Below are 21,999 nucleotides of genomic sequence, written 5' to 3' on the forward strand. Positions count from 1 at the left end.
AATCTATTTCCGGTTGGAGCTCGATGGATCTCAACACTATGATAATAATATAATCAAATTCTTGACTTACTTATTTTTATGTAAAATTTATGTATAATGTATAAGATGTAAGTAAAAAATTTAATTATATTATTATCATGATGTTGAGATCAATCGAGCTCCGACCGGAAATAGATAAAAAAAAAATTTGAAAAAAAAATCTGCAAAAATTTTCATAAACTCAACAAGAAGTAATGCAACTTTTTACCGCCTAAGGTTTTGTTGTAAACCTTGTCGTTTTGTAGTCCGTAGCAATATTCAAATTGTTTATTTTTTTATCAAAAAACGAAATATTTGTGGGAAAAAAAATCGCAAAAATTTTTGTACAAAACGAAATTGAAGCTTGGGCTTCCCCCTTTATGATTTTAGTCGGAGAAATGCTTAAAAAAGTTTTTTACTGCAAACGGGGTCCACTCACAAAGGAACAAAAAAACGACAAGAAATGGTCGTTTTCAAAACTGTGTGCTAAGAGTCAAAAAAATCGTAAAAATTTGTTTGAAAATCCAAAATGTAGGTAAATCCCCCCTCTTTAAAATGCCGTTAGTCAAATTGGCCTAGGCTAACTACCGGCGAAATGGCATAAAAAACCGTTCCGGCACTTTTTTCAACTCTAGTCCGGTAACTTTCCGCCAGTAGTGTATTTTCACTCAATTTTCTTTCGATGAAACGAAACTTTTCCACCAACGCGTGGTCTCGCTTTTTCGAATATTCCTCACCAACCGTTTTTCTTCTGCATACACCAACGATGAAAGGTATCTGGAATAGGTTATGGACCAGGAAAATGCGAGGTATTCGCCTCCCGGCGGATGTTTAAAATAACCGGCGGCCAAGGTCGCAGAAAACTATCTCCAAACAAATGTGATTGTTTATATGCTGAGTCGGTTACGAGGTGGCCCAGTAACGCGGTACAAGCCAAAGCAATATCTATACATGTATTCATCTGCAAACTTGTTACACCATCATCCCGATGGTTGATGATGAAGGAAGTCCACGAAAATGTGTCACTTTATTATTTGGTCGCATGAACGATACGCAATTGAATTGTTTTACCAGTTTTAAGCTGTGAATATACAACGCTGATAGACTCAAACGTGCGCCGTGTACAGGAAGTAAGAGGGCAAGGTGTAGACACTCTGGAAAACAAAGTTAGGCTGGCCTTTGGCTGAGAGTTGGTAATACCAATTTTCGCCACTCACTGTGTCCATGTTGTTTGGTCGGTCCAATGTTATGATTATTGAATTCAAGTGACAACTTGTGGCTGGAAAAATGGCTGCAATACTAAATTTGTACGCACATACATATTTTCAAGCGACGAACAACACGTAGGTACGCCGCGAGTGGCGAAAATCGGTACTACGAATATTCAGCCAAAACTAACGACAGCATGAATTGCGATACATGGCCAATTAATAGAACGTCGTATTTACTTAGGTTTGAATCACGTTTCTATGATATAGACATAAAGTAGATACGTTTCAAGAAGGTTGGTGTTGTTTCAAATTCCTATTATCAAGTTCCTCTGCACGCATATCGACTCGGTCAGCGACAGAAACCATCGTGTTTGGCGATAAAATTGGTTAAACGAGGAGAAAAAAGAACGAGGACAATGCAGCAGTCCCGACGAGAAAGTCAACCTTCGGTTTTACGGGTGCGGATATAACATTTGGTGAAGAAAAAGAAGAATCGCTGCTCGTGCCCCGATTCAAGGATACCTAACCCAACCGGAAAATCCTTGGCCGAATACCTGAAACGCAGGACCCGAACGACTTGGACAAAATTCATATAGTGCCAATCCCAGATTCCTTGTTTGTCTCCTTTATTTTAGCATATGAACATTAATCTTATCATCTTGTTTTGCAAGAAAACGTTTAACCCCGGAAAGTAGTCTTAAAGATCTAGAAGACTATACTCGCCGACTTTTTCGTCTTCGGAAAATCGATTCCTCGTATGATTAAACAAATTATCAACCCCTTGCGGGTCGGGTTTTCACTGAACACAGATATACTTTCACCTTCTTGCAAATATAATCGACTCCTTCCACCTTTGATCAAATGTTCGACGACTCATCAACCGTCATCAGTCATTCATTTCCTTGGAGATGTGGTCAGCACCGGGAATGAAGATATTGGAAAGTGCTGGCGAAATGAGTTCCCTGTTAGTCGCATATCGGGTGAACTAGGTTTTTAGAAATATTACGAACTGAGGAAAGAGTGGAGTTACTACGGTGGCTAAGCAGCTGAACGACGTACGTTATAATTTGGCCCAAGGCTGGCTGTGCGACCCTATGCATGGAATCAACCTGGCGTTGGTCAAGTCTCGTAGGGGCGTTGAGTATCAAGAAGGGGACCAGGGAGCAATGGGGCGACTGTAAAGAAGGGGGGGGGGGGAGGGGGGCTGATGCTATCCATTCATTCACAAACCCGGACTATGTTGTTTGATTTTCTGACTTCCAGTAAAATGACTCTGAAACCAATTGCAGGATAAATTTTATGATTGTTAATGTGTTGAACGGGGTTCACAACTGCATCTGAGAAAGGTAGCAGTGAGTGGAAACCTGTATTCATTAACATCATGAGGATGAGTAAGATCTTTAGCGTGATACCAATTCAATCCCCATAACAATTATTATATCTTGCCCCTGAATAGAGTCGTTAAAAAATTCTAAATGCCTATCAAATATCCTATGAGCAATTTCACAAGGTGATAGTGTAGATGTTCACTTATTACGCTATTCTTTAAACTTTTATTGTCTTTCGAAGACGACGAAAAAGTCGTCATATCTCAAAAGTTCCTACTTGTACTTGAATCATAATCTGATAGAACACCATCACGATTTTTACCACGAGACAAAGCTTTTGCCACCCAAATCGGCACGAATGTTATCAACTTTACAAATTCCTTGTATCATAAATCTGTCTTACACTTTTAGGGTTGTCAATGGTACGATTGGGTCATTGACCTTTCTGTACCGCGGAGATGTAATGAGTTGCGATCACTGATCTCTTGTGGTTGTCACCCCGTGATTAGCACAATAATATTCTGATTTATTCAGTGAAACAAAGCGATCCAAATTCGAAAATGATCGCACGCCCATTTCGAGTCATTGATTGGTGTATGAAGGTTCTTATACACTCCATTTTTTGTTGTACAATCCATTGGAATAGTACCGACTAGAGAGAAACTGAGTTAAGTAATGGTGTGAGGCTTTTTAACATCAGCTTTCTTCTAACTCTCAGTTATGGGCAGGCATTGGCAAGTGCTGTTTTCACGACTCGAGATACCGATTTTTGAACACGAAACAGTATTGTGCATCTCATTGTTGCTGGTTTGTAACGCGGGGACGCTCAAGGCTGCGACAACAATGCGACGTCCGATCACCACATACATGTACAAGGTGTTACATTCCGACCAATTCACTCTAATGGATATGCAGAAAAGTGATCAAAATAAAAGTTGGCTGGCTTTAACAAAGAAGTTTATTTAGAGGGACAGTTCGATTCGGATGAATTCCAGCTATTCCAATCAACTTGTTTTCTGTGAGAGGTCCCCTAATAATGAACATTAATCACAATTTTGAAAATTCGGAATGCTGGTTCCGATGTAATGGATATAGACTCCGAATATAACATCAATTTAGAGAAAGTCCATTTTCGATGATTTGCGACTATTGAATTCGCTAATTCACAATTTAATCTGAAACGTGTGAAATTTCAGATGGAGCATGAAATATCAACGTCATGTAACCCCGATGACAACTACTTTCGTACGGTTTTTGAATTTGCTGGTAGTGAATCTAGCTCCGAAAATCTAAAATTCAAATGAGTAGGTTCAAGATGATGGACCAAAAACAGTAACTGGGCATTTTAAACGTAATTACCATTCTTTTCAAATTAATATTCCAGCTATAATTGAATTACAAAATCTCCACGTGTATAAAGTAAGGAATAAGTAAGAAACCTGGGAGGATATGCCTATTATAATTCTGATAAGAATTATCACAAGAGGTTGATCGAACAGGATACTTATATTATGTGTATCGATTTTCATGCAAATACGTACATAAATATTGTACGTAAGCATGTGAAGTTATATCGTGTGAACTGTTTCGTTACCTGCATAGGTAGCATCGAAAAAATGATCACTGTACAAAACAATTAAAAAAAAAAAAAAATAATATAGCTGAAGAAAGTTAAACGCGTAGGCAAACCTGAATTCTTATCGTTGAAAAAGTAGGATGAAGTAGAAAGATGATGAATCGCTAATATGATGCATATCAATAACGAATACATCGACTGGCTCTAAAGTTCAAGATCCGCTTTAACAGGACGATCATTACGTAAGATACAAAGCGATATCACTTCCGTGTATCGTGATAAACTCGAAGATGAAATGGGTTGTCGTAACCATCAAGATCCACTTTATTAAATTCAGTTGCGCCTTCCGTCAATTATGTATTAAAAACGAGTCTCTCTGTTTCACTTTTTCAAAAGTAGAAACAAAAGTTGAAAATAAAATGAGAAATAAGAAATAGCAGCATCCGGAAGAATATACTGGCCGTGAATCAATGCACAACGGAACTATCAGAGATATAATGGAGAGACGGTCAGCTCACCAATGGAATTCTCCGCTAATTTATTTCTCATTGCCAATTTGCAGAAATTATCACAAAGTGTGTGATTAGAATTTCAAAATCATTACACTATTCAAACTGTAATACATGAAATGAGGTGCACCCAGTTTTCGAACTTTTGTTACGGCTACTTTACAGCGAGAGAGAAACTAAACAAACTCAAAACTTCACCATACTGCGTAGAAATGAAAGCATTACGTTATGGTATTAGTTGTGAGCATTAAAAGCTTGAAGTTTATCCCTTATGGACCACGTTATGTTTTAAAAAGAGCGTTGAACCCGTTTCTGACGTATCTCTCATTCTTTTGGCATTTCAATTTGATATTTCATTCTTAAAACATTTGAAAAAATAGATTCCAAATGCTTCTGAATGTTTACATGGAACATCGAATAACTATTTCTATCCCTGTTGCGGATGGAAGTTATTTGAGAACATGACAGCGATTCTCGTACTCTGCAGTTTCTTCTGCCAATTGATTGGAATAAATCTTTACACGGAGACCTTTTATTCATCTTACACAAGCTTTATCCTTGCAGCAGATGTACTATTCGGGTTTGGTATTGTGAAAAAATACAATTCTGAGTGAATTTACAAACGTATTCACTATCCAAACTCAGTCAATTTTCAGAACATGTGAGTAAATTTACGGTGTAATTTTCATGAATCGAAAATTTGGTTGCTAATTCCAAAATTTATCTTAATTCTTTGGGTTTTGCTTAAGCCTGATACTCAAGTTGAGAAGATTCACAAGGAGATTCCGAAATTTCCAATAACTGTTAAGAAACTTTTTAAATACAGTACGTTTAACATATTATTAAGTAAAACTAAAATTCTTCCGGGCGATTTTAGAATTTAAAGTCCACACAAGTGATTTCCGAATCTAGTTATGGGATATTCGAAATGGCAGAGCAAAATCAATACAGGTACATTGAATCCTTTCGCCGCAATAGATTTTTAATTTCAACGGATTCTAATCGAACTTCTTTGTACACGTGTCACATAAACTCAGCAACATGTTTAGTAAATTTCAACTGCCGTACAGTAAATGTATAGTCAATTTACAAATATAAGAAATTTAGCGTCTCTCTTATCAAGCCAAGCAAAATTAAGAAAATTGATTGCAATGTAATGAAAATGCTTAGTAACTCTCTTTCAAACACTAAATTTTACATTTAGCAGATTTTTGTACAGTAAATTAGTGGTAAATTTATGAACATTGTTAACAGTGCAGCCTGGTGAATACTGTGACCTTATAGTGAACAGAGGGGGCTGGAGGGGTAGTATGTGCGTGTGTCAACAGGTGTCACGCAAGAGATTAGAAACCGTTTGGTCAAATAGGTTGGCAGCAGTTCGTGCCGTGCACTGGACCGCTTTAACTCGTGTGAAATCTGTGCATGTGCCGACGCATGCGCACTCAACCTTCCCTGTTAACCATAACTTAAGATATACTTAGAACATCATAATCACATGCATCGCGGATAGTCTGTTGACCCAACCCAACCTGAAATAAATCTTAAGGATAGCTTTAATTTCATTTGGTCATTCAGGGTGTCCAGCTGTCAGGGAAATCTGGAAGCCAGGAATTGTCAGGTAATTTACACTCGACTGAAAAAACCGGGAAATGTCAGGGTATTCGAGAAGGTGTACTGGAATTTTTGTGTTTTTTACCTCACTACTGGAAGATTCTTTAAAATGTATAAAATTCTTCTCCGTGAGACGAGAAAAGAGTATATGAATGACGAAAAATATCGTTATTGGTGGGGTTTTAATGATTGGTAAATTGATTTTAAGTACTACGTCAAATTTATAAAAAAATATAAACAAGTACTAAAAACATTTGATATCCTCAGATTGATGTTTCTACCTTCATGTATCGAAAGAATGGTTAATACTAATCTTCCGTTAGTTTAAAATTGGAGTGCTTAACCCTTAAACGGTAACGTTGGGTCACTCGTGCCTCGGTAAAAGTAACTCTCATTGGTAGCTCGAGGAGGGGGGAAGGGAGCCCGGCCGAACTGTGCTGAAAAAAATTGTATTGTAGTAGGCTACTAGATCCCTAAGCGCCGACGCCGTAATCCTTTACCACCCGTCGTGAGGATCAGAGATATTTTCGAAAAGGCACGAGTGACCCGACGTTACCGTACATGAGTGCGAAAAGTGCAAACCGTCACAGGATAGAAAGACTTTTTTGTGCTGCAGCAAGTGTCGCAAGACTGTCTGCGAAGACCACAGATACGATACATGCATTGATTGCGTCTAATTTTAGGCCAATCTCTTATATTTTTCTACTAAATTTTTTTTTAAACAATTCATGTCAAAATCACAAAATTGAAAATAAATGTTATTTTCATCAATAAATTAATTGAAAAATATGAAAATGTCTACTTTATTAAAAATTTCGTACATTACCCATTTTTTAAAATCGATTTTTCATGCTCAACACTTAAGCATTCCATTCATTCGTACGGCCATTCAAGTTTTTTTTTGTTGAAGTACAACTCTTAAGCTTTCATTTCCCGCTTGGATCATCAAAAAATATTAATTTTATCAAAAATTATGGATATTTGAAAAAAAAGCATTCGACACATTTTAATTTGCTTATTTAATTATACAGAATTGAACAAGAAAAAAAAAAAATCGGCAATATGGTGAATTATTTTTATTCTAGGATAGTTAATAAGTCACCATGAATTTTTTCACATTTTTTAAAGCATTTTAAAGCACTTATTTAAGCATCGGACACGAGTGACCCGACGTTACCATTTAAGGGTAGTCAAAATGACGTTACTCTCGAAGGGTTAATGATATAATTGGCAGTTGAGTTTAAGCAAAATTGAATTCACAGAAAAATCGGACTACTTTAACTTACGATGAAAACGTGTGATGTTTAATATTTAACTAATCTGCATGTCCAAAGTGAAGTTATGTTGAAACGAGTCCTGGAAAAATGTTTGTTTTCGTCTGGAAAACCCGGGAGATATCAGGAAATTTGATAAGTCATTGACTCTATACACCCTGTCATTCAAAAAGGGGGTGCGTGATTTAAAAAAATAGTTACACAAGCGCCCCTGCAGGATGATTATTCGTTCCTGAAACTGGAATGTAAATTCGGCGTATTGCCCCGTCGTACAGAATATTTTTGTAAATTTTGTGCGAAGCGACGATAGCAGCGGCACGGCGGCGGCAGCAAAAGATCTCCGTGGTGTGTTGTGACGAGGCTAGTCACGACTGGCCTTGACAGTCGACCCTACCACCACACAATTCTTGTGGCGCACACGAACACGCGGCGGCTGTAACCTATCCGCCACTATCGCGTTGCTACAAACGACCGGCTTGCCATTACTACACAATTCTGCGACCGTTTATGAGTTCTCCATACGTAGGAACAACGCTAAAGCCGCCGACTGCCGGCTACCTACAGGGGCGTAGCCAGCATTTTTTCCTGGGGGGGGGGCCTAGGAGGGACCGGCTTGACTTGAAAAACTAGCTTTGTCCACAATCATGCTCTTTTCAAATGAAATTTATATAATAATCAATAATCACGTAATACACAAAATATGAAACTTGCTTTGCTTTAATCACACGTTAATGTTGACATTAATATTAAACTTTGGCAATACCTTAAAAAATAATCAATTAATTTTTCATTGTTATTTAATCTAGTGACCAGTCTTTAAAGTTTACTTTCAGTAGGTACACAATTAAATAAGTCTTAGTTTTCTATTTTTTTCTGAAAATTGGCTCAACACTTTTTCAGTTGGAATTTTTGCCGGGTAATAAAATCTGAGTTTCTCTTTTCCATGAACTATTTAATGCAATATATATACGTATATATATCGCAATATATATCGCATTAAATAATTCATGGAAAAGAGGAACTCAGATGTACCTTAATGCACCTTGTTCGGTAAAACATTTTTATTACCCCTTTTAAATAGCCTTTTCGATGCCGTCAAAAATATGATATATATTGTAATAAATAGGTCACGGGAAAACGAAATTTTTTTGCGCAAATATTTTTTTGTCCGACTTCAACTTCCATGATACATGGGTTAAGAAAAACCATTTCCGAAACGAGTAAATTAAAAAATCTGAAAAAGTTCTCAGAGAGTACCGTTAAGTAGTACTACTGTATAACCAATTATATTAGGCGTCTCGTTCTCGATGATTTCACTTGTAGTAACGTCAGTTGCGGCAAATTTCACAGTTTTCAGAGTTTTTTTTTTTTTTTGTGTGTGTGTGAGGCCACCCCTGACTACGCCTCTGGTGGATTAAAATATGTTGAATGCTTATTTCTTGTAATGAACTTACGAATAAGTAATATTAACATTCCGACGGGGGGGGGGGGGGGGGCGCCCACCCCTGCCCCCTCCTAGCTACGCCAATGGCTACCTACCACCACTTGTTGTTAGTTAGCTGTCTTCTTCCTTGGACCCTCGTCCAAACCTCACTGCGCTATTCGCAGCTCACATTAAAGACTTGCACTACGACGAATTGCTCGACTTTTTTTTATGCTTAATACGGGGAGCGCCGGGCGTTCTTCATAGGACTGCAATTTCAATATGCAGAAACATATATATTGAATACAGGACCGTGACTAGGCAATGCCCCCCCCCCCCCCCCCCCCCCCCGCCCCGGGGCGCCCAATACAGTGGGTGTAAAATGAAGTTGTAATACTTAATTCGGATTCGTAATCATGATTTCTTACTCTTTTGTTTTCGTACTGTATTGTCAGATGTATTCTTCAGAAAAATATGTTTCATTATTTATCCAGGGGGGACAATTTGCATCCTTGCCCCGGGGCCCTTAAAAGCTTAGTTACGACCCTGATTGATTACCGTTTCAACAACATAATCAACCCTTCTACATAGCAGTCAATTTTTTCACTGTTTTCCACCAACGTTTCAATAGGTAAACGACATGACTATAATGGATAAAATAAATCAAATACACTAATCTGTATCGATGTTATTAGCATCATTTGGTATGCGTGTGTTTCGAGAAGCTGAGGCGATGAAACATAGGTTTATTTGCACAATTTGAATAACGTGACGTCACGAATTGACGAACAAGTAAGAGTATTGCGTACAATATTTGATGACAAGTTTTTTTTTCATTCTACGAGCAGTCACTTTCACATGAGGCTGAAGTGAAAAAGTTGAGGAAATAATAATAACTGCCTGGCGACAAAAACGATGAATGTATCGAGTTTCTTGGTTCAAAATTGCAAAGTATGATTGAATTAATTTCAAGTTTGCAAGTATTGGCGATATTATTGCACAATTGAGAATGTAACGCCGCTATTGTTGAATAAAAAAAAAGGTGTCGACAGAAAAAATTAATAAACATAGATTAAACGCTGAAATTGAAATTGGTAAATTTAGTCACAACATTCCTTGGCAGCGGTAATAAATGTATCGCAGCTCTAACTGATGGTATGCATTATAACCGAGTTGATCTGATTTACAAACGAATCGACACTGATTTTAAAAATCGGAAGAATCCGCAAATAAATCATCAAAAACAGAATGTGACAGTTCCATAAGTATAATTACAAATAAATTTAAATGCGTTATTGGAAAATCGGAATTATGTTACTTAAGATTCATTTCAATCGATCTATGTGAAAAATGTGATTTACTAATATGGAACAAACTATACCTATACTGTGACACGGCAATTTGTGGTCTAGGTGTGCGAGAACTAATCAAACTTAGGGTATCGCTAAGTCTGTACTGCCGGTAACCCATCGCAAATTTTGAGTAAACGCGGTTCGGTGGATTACCGGGAGGCTCTTGGTTTACTATTGCGATTTCATAGAATACATGATATTTCTTTATTGCTACGTCTAATGAAAATGTATTTGAGTGTTTTTGTCCAGAATAGCGTATAGAATGGGTTTGTTAAGCCCTCTTTTGCATTAAGGATACATGGACTTCGATATTTGGGGATGTATACGACAACGTCCAAATTGATTAGGGCGCCCTTTTAAATCTGGCGGAATTTACTCTACAGTCGCGGGTTCATCGCATTTATGTTCTTATGTTTAACAGTATATTTTCATCAAAGTAATATGGATTCAAAACTGCTTTACCGCGTCAATACAACCAAAGATGTATTTTTAGCACTTTAACCTCAAAATTGCAATCTCGTCACGATTTCTTGAATTTCTTGATAAAAATTTCGGCTCGAAACTCGTACGGATACTATTCCTACGAAATGTACTATTTATGTAATACCACAATGGTTTATGCGTCTTTGTCTGCGTTCTGTACGCAAAGTAATCGTTTCTGCGACAGTATAAATATAGACTATCGGAGTAAAGAAAAGAGTACTTTTATGTCCTAGTATTAAAAACTGCGCTTTTTTGCACTTCGTTTAATAAAAACCAACTCCCGAACCACACTTTCGTTACGTACAGAATCGCGAGCCTCAGTCTCCTTAGGCAGTTTTTTTACCATGCGTATTTACAATGAAAGTTCGATTTTCGAAGTCGGTGAAGCGTGCATTAAGTGTTCTTTTATATTGAGATTTTGCAAATATTGGGTGATTCCATTGATAATTACAGTACTCAACAGTAAGAATTCTTTGGATCTATAATACCAAATATGTAATTGAACTGAAGTATTTTAAATAATCCGTCTTCTATATTTATTTATAACTACTGTCAATCGCACTTATTTCACTAACATCAAACGAATGAATTGAAAAATTTTCAATTTGCGTCAGTGAACATCGAAATGGGATGTAAATAATAATTCCTTACGCGATAAAACAACAATTGAGTTATAAGAGGTTAATTATTTGTAAAATATAATTGTTCTCACAATTTACTTTGTTGAAAACAAAAAAATAAAAATAAAAAATCAGGGAACTTGTGTCAAAGTTATAAAACTTTTAGAACATCGTCTTTATTATTATGGGGGAAAACTGCGATCCTATGTATTTTGAATTGGGTTTGCCCTTGGGCGAAAAAACATTACTCACAATTTACCATCGACTTTTCGTTCTTATTAAAGCTCATAACTGGAAGTTTTTTTTTTTGACCAAACCTTGGCATGATCTTCAGAAAAATGTCTTTTTCAGATTGAATTTGAGATGCTAGTAAGTGGACTAAAAAAATGTCACGTGTTTTTGTAGCCCATGACATAACTAACCAATGTTGAAATGATGTTGTTGCAGGAAAACAAGGGAAAGATATACCGGAGGAGAAAAAAGATGACGGAGAATTGTGGGGTAATGTGGAGGCGCAGGCCGCCTTCCTAGGACCAAACCTTTGGGACAAAACGCTACCCTACGATGCCGACCTGAAGGTATTAAATCATGTATGTATACAGCCGTGATACGGTAAGAGCCTAGGTCAAACTCAATCCGCAAGAAACCAAAGTGCCGTTTCCCTAGTTGTGCTTGTATCCAGTCGTGCATGCATGTGTGTGTGTGTGCGCGTGGTCAACGAGATACGTGTTCACATCCTCTGCCCGCGCATACGGACCCTGAGAATTCAACTCACCGGGTGATTACAATCTCATCGCACTGATCGGAATCCTCCTATCAAATATATAACCATAATTGATAAACCAATTTAAATACCGATAATGGAAATAACGATCTATTCGTAGCTGCACCGCTTCAGTAATCTTTCATTGCGTGAGCGAGTATAAAGCCGTTTTTCACTATTTATGTTGCGCGAATAAATTATAGAGTCTGAAACTGTATTACCGATATTAATCAGCGTACAAGTAGAACATACCCGGATACTTTCCGTCACTTAACACACTACAAATCATTGTTCAGCTAACAAGCGAGACATTTTGTATTCAACATGCCACAACGATTTATGCTTCTAATGGGTCGATTAGTCTATTTGCAAGAATCGTGATCGTGTCTATTTACCTGATCGCAAATGTTGATCGAGCGCAATTCAAATCATCGCATCACGATTCTTATCGTTTATTTATTACCTTAAACTGCTTCAATACACACGGAATATTTCAAAGCATTATATTTTGGCTGCGTTAGGCAAGTTACACCACCGAGCGTAATCTGTGTTACCGACCGTTGCTGAAACGTCGATAAGACAAAAATCCACTTTTCGGATCTAACAAGGTACCGCAAATTTGCTTGAGAGTACCCGTCCACACATTCAAAACTGCAAATGCATGTGTGTATATGTTGTATTATTGTAACACCCGTCACCGCAAGAACAACAATTGCTTCTTTTTCCCGTCTGTTGTGGCGTTTTGTTTCCGTTTCTACGTTTGTTTTTAGCTTATTTTCGTTTGACAGTTTTATTTTCCGTAGACCCGTGTCCATCTTGCGCACTTTTGTATAACACAGGATATCAAACTTTACGGTTTAACTCTGTATTTTTTTTTCAACGTGGTTGTTTTGTTTCACGTGTAGAATTTTTGCCTTTCGACTTGGTGACGTATCAGCATAAACGAAGCGTGGTTTTAGGACAGAATGTGAAGTGACGCGAATGCATTCCCAAGTTTGCGTTGAGTCTATCGAAGATATCGCTTACATACCAGGTGTTTCTAGAGATTTGTATACTGAAGTTTTCCGTTTTTCCGTTCGCTAATTTTGAACGCGATGGTTTAGGCGAAAGATTCATCCACCAAGTTCCTCACTTTCCAGATTACCGTGTACTCGTTTCTGAAAAAAGTGTTTGTATTTGAAATGAAAAAAGAAAAAACATTCGAGATTTGAATCAATTAGAAAAACGAATGTCAAAAAAGTTGGTTGCAATTATCGATTCTCTGCTGACTAAACATCAATTTCAATATACTTTGGAAATAATTACATGCAATTCGCGAGATGTACGAAACAACGTCGAAAGCAAATTGCACTCCCGATTTCTTTATGTACGTATTTCAATTCACATGCGATCACATTCTTTATCGGTGTATTCGGCCAACGAGAGTTCAAGGTCTCCGCTTCCATGGATCACTCTAATCTTATGTACACGGACAGTTTGAACATAGTGTGTATAGAAAGTCAGAGCCTCGAAGATACGTGTTCGTATTCGTGGAACTAGTCCGCGAGGATCATTCATTTTTCGACTAATTCACGCGCAACACTTGGGTGATCAAAGTTTTGTCTCGGCATCTTGATTGTCGAAAAATATTGAAAAAAAGAGTTAAAAATGGTGTTAAAAATAAAAGGAAAGGAAGAAATACAAGAAAAAATGTAACTAAAAGCGGATGAAATAATCATGAGACTACACAAGTCCATAGGAACAAATTCACCACTTTTCTACGCTGTTTAATTCATTTTTCAATACTTGGTTTGATCTTGACCTCAACGTTACTCGAACAAATCTGCCGTCGAATAGTGTGAGTGCATGTAACGTTATCGGTACCAAAAGCACCCGAATGACGAGTGACGAGATGTGCAGTGTTTGGTCCATCGAATGTTTCTCGTTGACGCAATTCTTGACCAAAGTGACTTCTACACACTTCTTCACCGAGAACTTCACTTGACCATGTTAACAAGTATTGTTAGAAATCCATCAGCCAAGGTTGTTCGTGCAGTCGTAATGCTACACATGTGCGTCATTAACAGTAGGCGGACAACTATATGTTCGACGTTTTGTGATTATACAGTTGGTACTTTACACGATTACATACTGCGATGCAAAACCGCGGGTTGTCTTTGATCGTAGGAGGGGAAGACGTAATTCTTTGGTTGATGGAAGTCACGATTACCATGCGATGATCCTTGTTAGTATTATTATTGTATAATTTACCAGTATCGGGGATGTTACTGACTGTGGTAAAATTCAATATTGAGAATTGAGCTTATTGTCAACCTTCGTCAAATACAATTACTTGTGGTTTCAATTTTGTCGCCATTGAAAGCAAACTTCAAGCAAACGAGTGAACATTTTGCCGACCACTTCATTGACGAAATGAAAAATCCAGTGGTTGATGAATAAGTAGGTTATGCCGGAAATTTGTATATAAAGCTTTCTTAACAGCTTGTCAGCCTTGTATTTTAAATTAGAACCTTGTGGCCATAAGTATTAAAGTCACCTGAAGTCATTGAATCTCACTAAAAGGCTTTCTTTCTTCGGAGAAGACTGAAAATAGTTATCAATTGAAAGAATACTTAAACATCTTCCCTTTCTACGACCGATAGTTCCTGAACTCTTCTCAAAGTCACTCATAGTATTATTTTGGAGCCTTGTTTTGAACTCCCTCTTATACCGTGCTGCCATGCACACATTTGCTATTTTGTGGATTGTTAATAAAAGTTGAGTGAAGTATTAAAATGTACATCATTCGGGTGTTGTAAACAGCAATCTTCCCATTACATTCACAATGTCTGCAGTTGCGAAAATGAAACTCGAATATCAAAATTCCTGGTTTTCGCGATTACGCCTTTTACAATTAGTTGAACACTAGAGTTTAAACATGGCAATAAATTAGTGAATATACTTCAACGTTGGTTATCGGTATGAACTCGAGCCTGCGTGGTAAGTGTACTGCTTAAGATTAGAAGAGGTCTAATATCACAAGAAAAATGCAATATCATCTATAACTTTTGAACCAGCTTTCGCGCATAAATTATACAAGAATACCTTATCCTTGCGTAAAGAATATTCTTATTCGTTTTTGCCGAGTGGCAACCAAAAATTACACTATTAGCTATAATTGTAAGTTTCACTTCCGTTTAGTAGTTTATCATATGATTTAGAAATATTTGTGTAATATTGATCAAGTTGTCAGATCGATGAATTATTATTTTCACGGTATTCATGAAGCGGTACATTCCTTGAGTGGTTAGTCGGAATGGAAAATGTATTCTGATTCGACATGGAGAATAGTTGCCTGTTGAATAACTAAACACGTAAAAGAAATAACAAGCAAAATCCGAATATTTTTCTCACTTATTCACCATTTCAGATTTCGTAAATCAGACCTCAGATTCGTGATCAGTCATCGAACAAACCTTCAAGTACTAATTTTCATAAAAATCCGAATGTTTTAGTCTTTTCTTAGCTTATTGAATACGCCAAATTTAAATTTTGTGAATTTGACTTTCGATTCCTGATTCAGTGATCCAAAAAACCTTACGGTACCAACTTTCACTCACATCTATTTATCCATTCTCGAGATATCATAATTTTTTTTTTTATTTACTGGAATTTTGTTGTTTAAATAGTTCAAAAGGCGCTCAACCGATCAAAGCCGAAATCCAACAAGTTCTAAGTTTGGAAAAGCCGCGTCGATTGTAAACAAAATCATTGAAATCTGGTAACTCGATCTCGAGATATCGTCGCTGATAATCTATAAATTTCATAACGTTGCATAACACCGATGAATTCAGACATTGTGAAGTATACGTAAAAAATTGTATAACCAAAGAAAAACTATACAAAAAATTATTGATAAAGTCAAAAATACTTTCTGCAAGAGTTTTCATTGTTGATAATGATATTATTAATAATCACGCATGCAGGGAATTATGTACAGCATGAAGGCAAATGAAGGCAACGCTACTAGGGCACGCTCTCCAGAGTTGAGCTGTCGAAGACCATCGAGTAAAAGATCTGCAGCGGCGCTGAAAAGCCGTATTACAGTCGCGTCATTTGGAGAGCTTGCAAACGAGATTAAAATTTATTTTCAGTACGTGGACCTAGACGAGTTCCTCTCGGAGAACGGCATTCCTGTTGACGGGGTTACCGGGGGTGGCCAGGGACCGATGCCAGGTAGTCAACTTCACAAAATGAATGCTGAAGCAGGCGGACATCAAGGACCGGCGGGTCTTCACCTCGAGGTGACAAAAAGCGAACGGTCACCCTCACCTAGCGAATGCTGTTCGCCGGACACGCTGAACCCTCCATCACCCGCAGACTCGAGTGAGTATGATAACTTGCCCGAAAATAACGCCATCGATCCGTCGTCACGCCCCCGCTGATCTCCGGAAACTAGAACCGATTGAGTAGGATGCAAAGCTGGTATCGAAGAGCCACTCTTCGAGGCGAAGACACTTACAAGGAAGGTATCCCAGGTCGATCTCTCCTATTTCATTTCTTTTGTAATATGTTGTAGTAGACTAAAAACTAAGCGACACGTGTTTTTTTTTTTTTTTTTGATCTGTCATTAAACCGTTCAAGAGGGTGAAACCACCCTCCAAAGTGAGGCATGTCAAGGAGTGATGTGGCAGTTTTTTTTTTTTATAACTGAGAAAATGTTCTTGTGGATGAAACTGCCAAATCGTCACTTGACATGCCTCACTTTGGACGGTGTGTTTTATCCCCTTAAAGTGATTAATGGCAGATGAAACAAATACGCGTCGCTTAGTTTTTAGTGTATAATAGCTTATTACAAAAGAAATCAAATTGGAGAGATCGACCTGGGTTACCTTCCTTATTGGTGTTCGAGATCATACTTCTTATTCCTCCTTCTTGAGATCAACGGCTGCGAAGGCGACGGTTTATGGTTAATAAGTCTAACCTTGGGCCTTGTCGGTTTCCTCGATGGCGCTTTTGGTGATAACAGCGGTGGACTCGTCGTCAACAATACAATTTGGATTATCTCTTGTAGCCCTGTCCATGGCCTCATCCGGGCGAGACTTTGATCCTCGCACGCGTGCCTTTTCTGACGAGGAACTAAAGCCTCAGCCGATGGTTAAGAAGTCTCGGAAACAGGTGAGTCCACCATACAGTGATAATGTCTTGCCCTCAAGCAAGTTGAAGGCGGTTTAAAATATGCAACCATTATTTAGTAGCACAGGACAACTCTCAAACGCATATGAAAACATTTCGGACGTTCAGGGTTTTAGTGATTTCAAGTCATCAGGTAAAACCCATACTTTGTTTCGTGATAGTCCATTTATTCTTTCTAACGAAACCGAATTCGGAATGACTTCTCTGCTAATTGCCAGAAGCTTTATAGCTATTGACATTTGAGGTGTGTACTGTATTACTAGTAGTTATAGGTTGTGTGTTTCAGTAGTACATGCTTTCAATTGTGACTTGCTTCGTCTACAATTATTCACAATTAGCATAGTGTCGTTTACAGGGGGAATATTTGGGCGAACAATGACAATCCAAAATCACATTGATAGTTAAAGGAGTACTGATAATGCGGTACATGAGATTTTGTTCGCGGTCTTTTATAGGATCTTCAATGTTCCGATTCAGCATCTACAAGTAACTTCTCGTATTGAAACAAACCTGAAGGACACTGCGATGAGACTTATTTACGCGGGAAAAATAATTGTTCTCCAAATTGCAGAATAATCGTGATACCATTAAACGTGACTTTGCGACGCTGCACAATGTACGTCCCGAGTATTTTTCCAGCGACCATGAGTGCTTGCGGATGTGGCAATCGCGTGCGACGAGAGACACCGGAGGCCATCGAGTCGGTCTTTATGCTGGTTTCTCTCGTTTCGTGATAGTTACTTCGAGCGAATGGGTCCCCTGCCTTCGCCCATCTCCTTCCGCACCCAAGTCACATTCAATCACTTCATTTCCTACGAATCCCGAACAGCAGCGCTGAATTCTCAGTGGTTCACCCTCTGGTATGAATGCGTAACGCTGTTGTGTTTGATGTCTCAGTTCGTTCCGGATGATTTGAAGGATGACAAATACTGGGCGCGACGCAGGAAGAACAACATGGCTGCCAAGAGGTCCCGGGATGCGCGCCGCATGAAGCAGAACCAGATTGCCCTGAGAGCCGGCTTTCTTGAAAAGGAGGTAAGCCCAGATCATAGACTTGCTTAAATTAACTATCACACGGGGCTGCGTGTAAAGAAAATTTGCTGGTGGTCTCTGAAAATTTACACAAAGCATCAACTTGTATGACAATTCTAGAAGCAACACGGCGGTAAAAGAATCGAGAATTATTCGGTTATTTTGTAAGTACAACCTATAAATTTACTTTGTGATCCTTCCATATCAAAATAGCAACGATACGAAACTTGTGGTTAAATTAGCTAATAAAAATGAAACTGGAAAATAAAAAAAATCACGACCAACTCAAACAGGTTACCGAAAGCCCCACGGCTCACTTCAAATTTTCAGACTCTATTTTGATCGGATCTCGATTAAATTATCTTATGTTTTCTATCGATTTATCAGTCGTGTGACGGATAAAGATAGAATCATCGCTTAATTTTTGCTAATAGTCGTTACCACTAATCCCGTTGAAACCGCAATCCTCGCTTTCAATAAATACGACGCTCTGCCATATTGATTAAAGTATGTCAATTAAAACGAACATTAGTGTCGCTGTAGGATATGTCCAGACAAATACGTAACTACTTTCTGATTGGGCCCGCCATTTTCAGCCAAATCCCATGTAAACAGCGTGTTTTGAAGTAAATGCCGCAGCATGTTGGATTGCCTACGTCCAAGGGGAACAAATATGGATAAAACAAACCTACCGGATCCATAATCACTTCAGTCAAGTCGAGTGGTATAATCACTTTAACGTGACAAACAACGAAACAACTGCTTGACCAAACCAACAAAACTTGGCAAAACGGGCGGTTCCAGCTTACTTACGAGGACTTTAAACGCGCTAGTTGCCGATAACTCGTACCGATACTTGTTTCCCTCAGTGGTAGGCAACCCAACACACTAACGCGTTTACTTGGAAACACCTTGTACATGGTGGCGCGTCCTGTGTTTCTCACTTCAAATGAACCGCGCTACGATTCTGATCTGATAGAAAATGGCGTATCAGCAAATAAAGGGAGGCGGGGGGCAGACACTTATAGAACGACACTACTGAAAACCGTCAGACCGTCGGTGTATGTACACGTCCATTGGTGACAGGCTGTATTAGTGGCATATTGTACGGTCTATGGATCCCGCGGCTGTATAGCAAAGCTATTTTTAGCGGTCCCGCCTCGCAAAGACGCGCTCTGGGCTCCCGGTTTCAGGGTCGCCGGTCGAAATGTATAACGATCGGTTGAGAAATTCGACAGAATAGCATCGCTGACGAATACAGACGTGTACATATTATGCTTAGACAATTCGGCCCGCGGTTTTGATCGACACGGCCGACTGATCGTGCAGCCGGCGATCCCCGCGGTGCAGGTTACGTCCGGTTATCCGATATTTCAACGACCATATCTGGTTATCATCTGATATCTGGTCTGCTAGTCTAGACTAGTTTCGATCGTAGAGCAACGCGTCCGACGCGGCGGCAAGGCGGTAGCATATTTATTTTCAAATAAAAAATCGTACGACAACAGCGACTGATCGAGTATCGAGCTCTTTGGGTTCATTGAGAAATTTTTCTATTTTTGCGTTCATTTTAAAAGCTGCGCTTTGTTTTCTTCAGATACGATTAATTAATAGACTGTATGAATTTTACGTAACTTATTTTATGTATCAAAACAGCTTACGACAAAGGTTTATATCTTGTTCGCATTTCAATCGTAATTTTTTAAATTCGATTTTAATCGGTTGTCTTCTTTTCTTCGTCTAATGCGATAGTTGAGTAATTTAATTGTCTTGAGAATATCTATCAAACAATCACAAACCGATTCACTTGATCAAACGTGTCTCTTTACAATTACGTTTCATTCTTCAGGTAACAAAATTACTTTCAACATGATTTTTCACTTCTTCCTAACCTCGTGCCTTTTCCACTATTCAACAAACCCATTTACGAATAATTGATTATTTTCTTGAAGGAATTGAGATTTCCAGAATTCTAAGCTCGCTGCTCGTTACTCCATAAAAACATGTGGCTATTTGTTTTACAAATAACTTTATCTCAGACACTACAATTTAATTCAAAACAAAAGAAAATTCAAAAAGTTGCAAGAAAATAGAGAATTGCTACAATTTTATGCATCATGATCCCCAAATTCTGAAGAGGCCACCTGGTAGCAGTGAATATTCTGCATTTACTGAATGAATTTATTACATTACGAATACTAATAATTACTATGAAAAAAAATTATTATTTTAAAAAAGCTTTCTTATCGCATGTATTTACTTCACATTGACTTGTGACGAAACGAAAGTCCGATTCTTGACATTTATGTTGCAGAAAAGAAAGAAAGAAAAAATAATAGAAAGGACAGGTCGTTGAAATTATAGTCTTGTCTTTCCTGCAAATTATCGTTAATCGATTTTAAATTTGTTGATGAAAGAAGGCTCGGATAAAATGATATATGTATATTCTTGCCTATTTTTAGAACAAAATAAGAATCGTAAGCGAATAAATTAATATTTAGTGCTTTTCTTCTAATTTTTTCAGAACATGGGCCTGCGGCAGGAGCTGGACAGATTAAAGAACGAGAACATACTCCTACGTGATAAGCTGAGCAAGTACACGGACGTCTAACCAACGGCCTTTCAACCTCTACCTAACTTACAAATAATGTAGTCCGGATTGCATCGGGGCCCCTGCAGGATCCTGGCGATCGTCCGCAAAATACGTCACACATACAGAAGCCAAGAGTTGAATGCTAGATTACATAGCGACAGGTGAAGTGCGAAAGCGAGTCAAGGAGAGCACACTAAGAAAGACGGCGAAGAGGGCGAAGAAGAAAACGGAGAGACGGTGGAGAAGAAGGAGAAAAATATACAAACACATCACCCACATGCCTAAACACAAGCAAGCATGATGGTAATAAACCAGTAGCGTAATTGAAAAAATTAATAAATATACGAAAAATTTCTTCAACGTGTCACTAGCAGCCACCTCCTCCCCCCAACCCACTCCCTCCTCCGCCTCCAAAGTTCCTCTCCTCTTTCCCACCCCCGACACCCAATTTGTATACAGTTATTGTATAACTGTATATGGTTATTGTATAACGATGTACAAATTGGGTGGCGGGGGTGGGAAAGAGGAGAGGAACTTTACACAGTTATTGCATAACTGTATTGTGACGGGACGCCTTGCCGGCGTACCGGCACCTGACGGTCAGCCCGAGCTCCCCAAATATTATGCTTGTCGGGACGAGCCCAAATCTTGCGACACACTCGGTAACCCCACCGCGTACCAATAAACCAACCAAATCACGCGATTTACCGTGCTCCCTCTTCAAGGGACACGGCCAATCACTATTCGCAAAATCTGCGAAACTAGACGACTAGCAGGTATAAAAGTCGAGCACAAATGTGGCTGGACATCTATTCATCATCTATCGTATATCGTACGCAGAGTAGATCAGTTATTTCGTCCGACTCAGGACACATCCGCACATTTGCTTGGCGGAGCACGACATCTCAACGAGGAACCAGCAGTCGACACAACTCACGATCACGAGACGTGGACTCGTCACTGCGAGAATCCTCGAACACCACTCTCAATCGAAGGAGGGTATTCAACATATTTGACGAATTTCGTCTCTT

The 21,999-nt window shown here is 38.6% G+C and overlaps 1 protein-coding gene across 16 annotated transcripts in view; it reads left to right on the forward strand.

The window, feature by feature from the left end:
* LOC124187153 (thyrotroph embryonic factor) overlaps positions 1–21,323 on the forward strand; it is a 219,627-nt gene extending 198,304 nt beyond the window's left edge. For 11 of the 16 annotated variants that reach the window (XM_046579460.1, XM_046579461.1, XM_046579462.1 and 8 more), the window contains 5 exons: positions 11,853–11,995; positions 16,302–16,533; positions 17,177–17,325; positions 18,241–18,378; positions 20,900–21,323. In XM_046579460.1, the coding sequence (XP_046435416.1) occupies positions 11,853–11,995; positions 16,302–16,533; positions 17,177–17,325; positions 18,241–18,378; positions 20,900–20,986 (749 nt within the window). In that variant the 3' untranslated portion in view covers positions 20,987–21,323. The remainder of the gene's footprint in view (positions 1–11,852; positions 11,996–16,301; positions 16,534–17,176; positions 17,326–18,240; positions 18,379–20,899) is intronic. The other 5 variants (XM_046579449.1, XM_046579448.1, XM_046579455.1 and 2 more) reach the window with 5 other exon arrangements.
* Positions 21,324–21,999: the final 676 nt, after the last annotated feature.

This window comes from Neodiprion fabricii, chromosome 7, assembly GCF_021155785.1.
Source record: "Neodiprion fabricii isolate iyNeoFabr1 chromosome 7, iyNeoFabr1.1, whole genome shotgun sequence".
Lineage (NCBI taxonomy): Eukaryota > Metazoa > Arthropoda > Insecta > Hymenoptera > Diprionidae > Neodiprion > Neodiprion fabricii.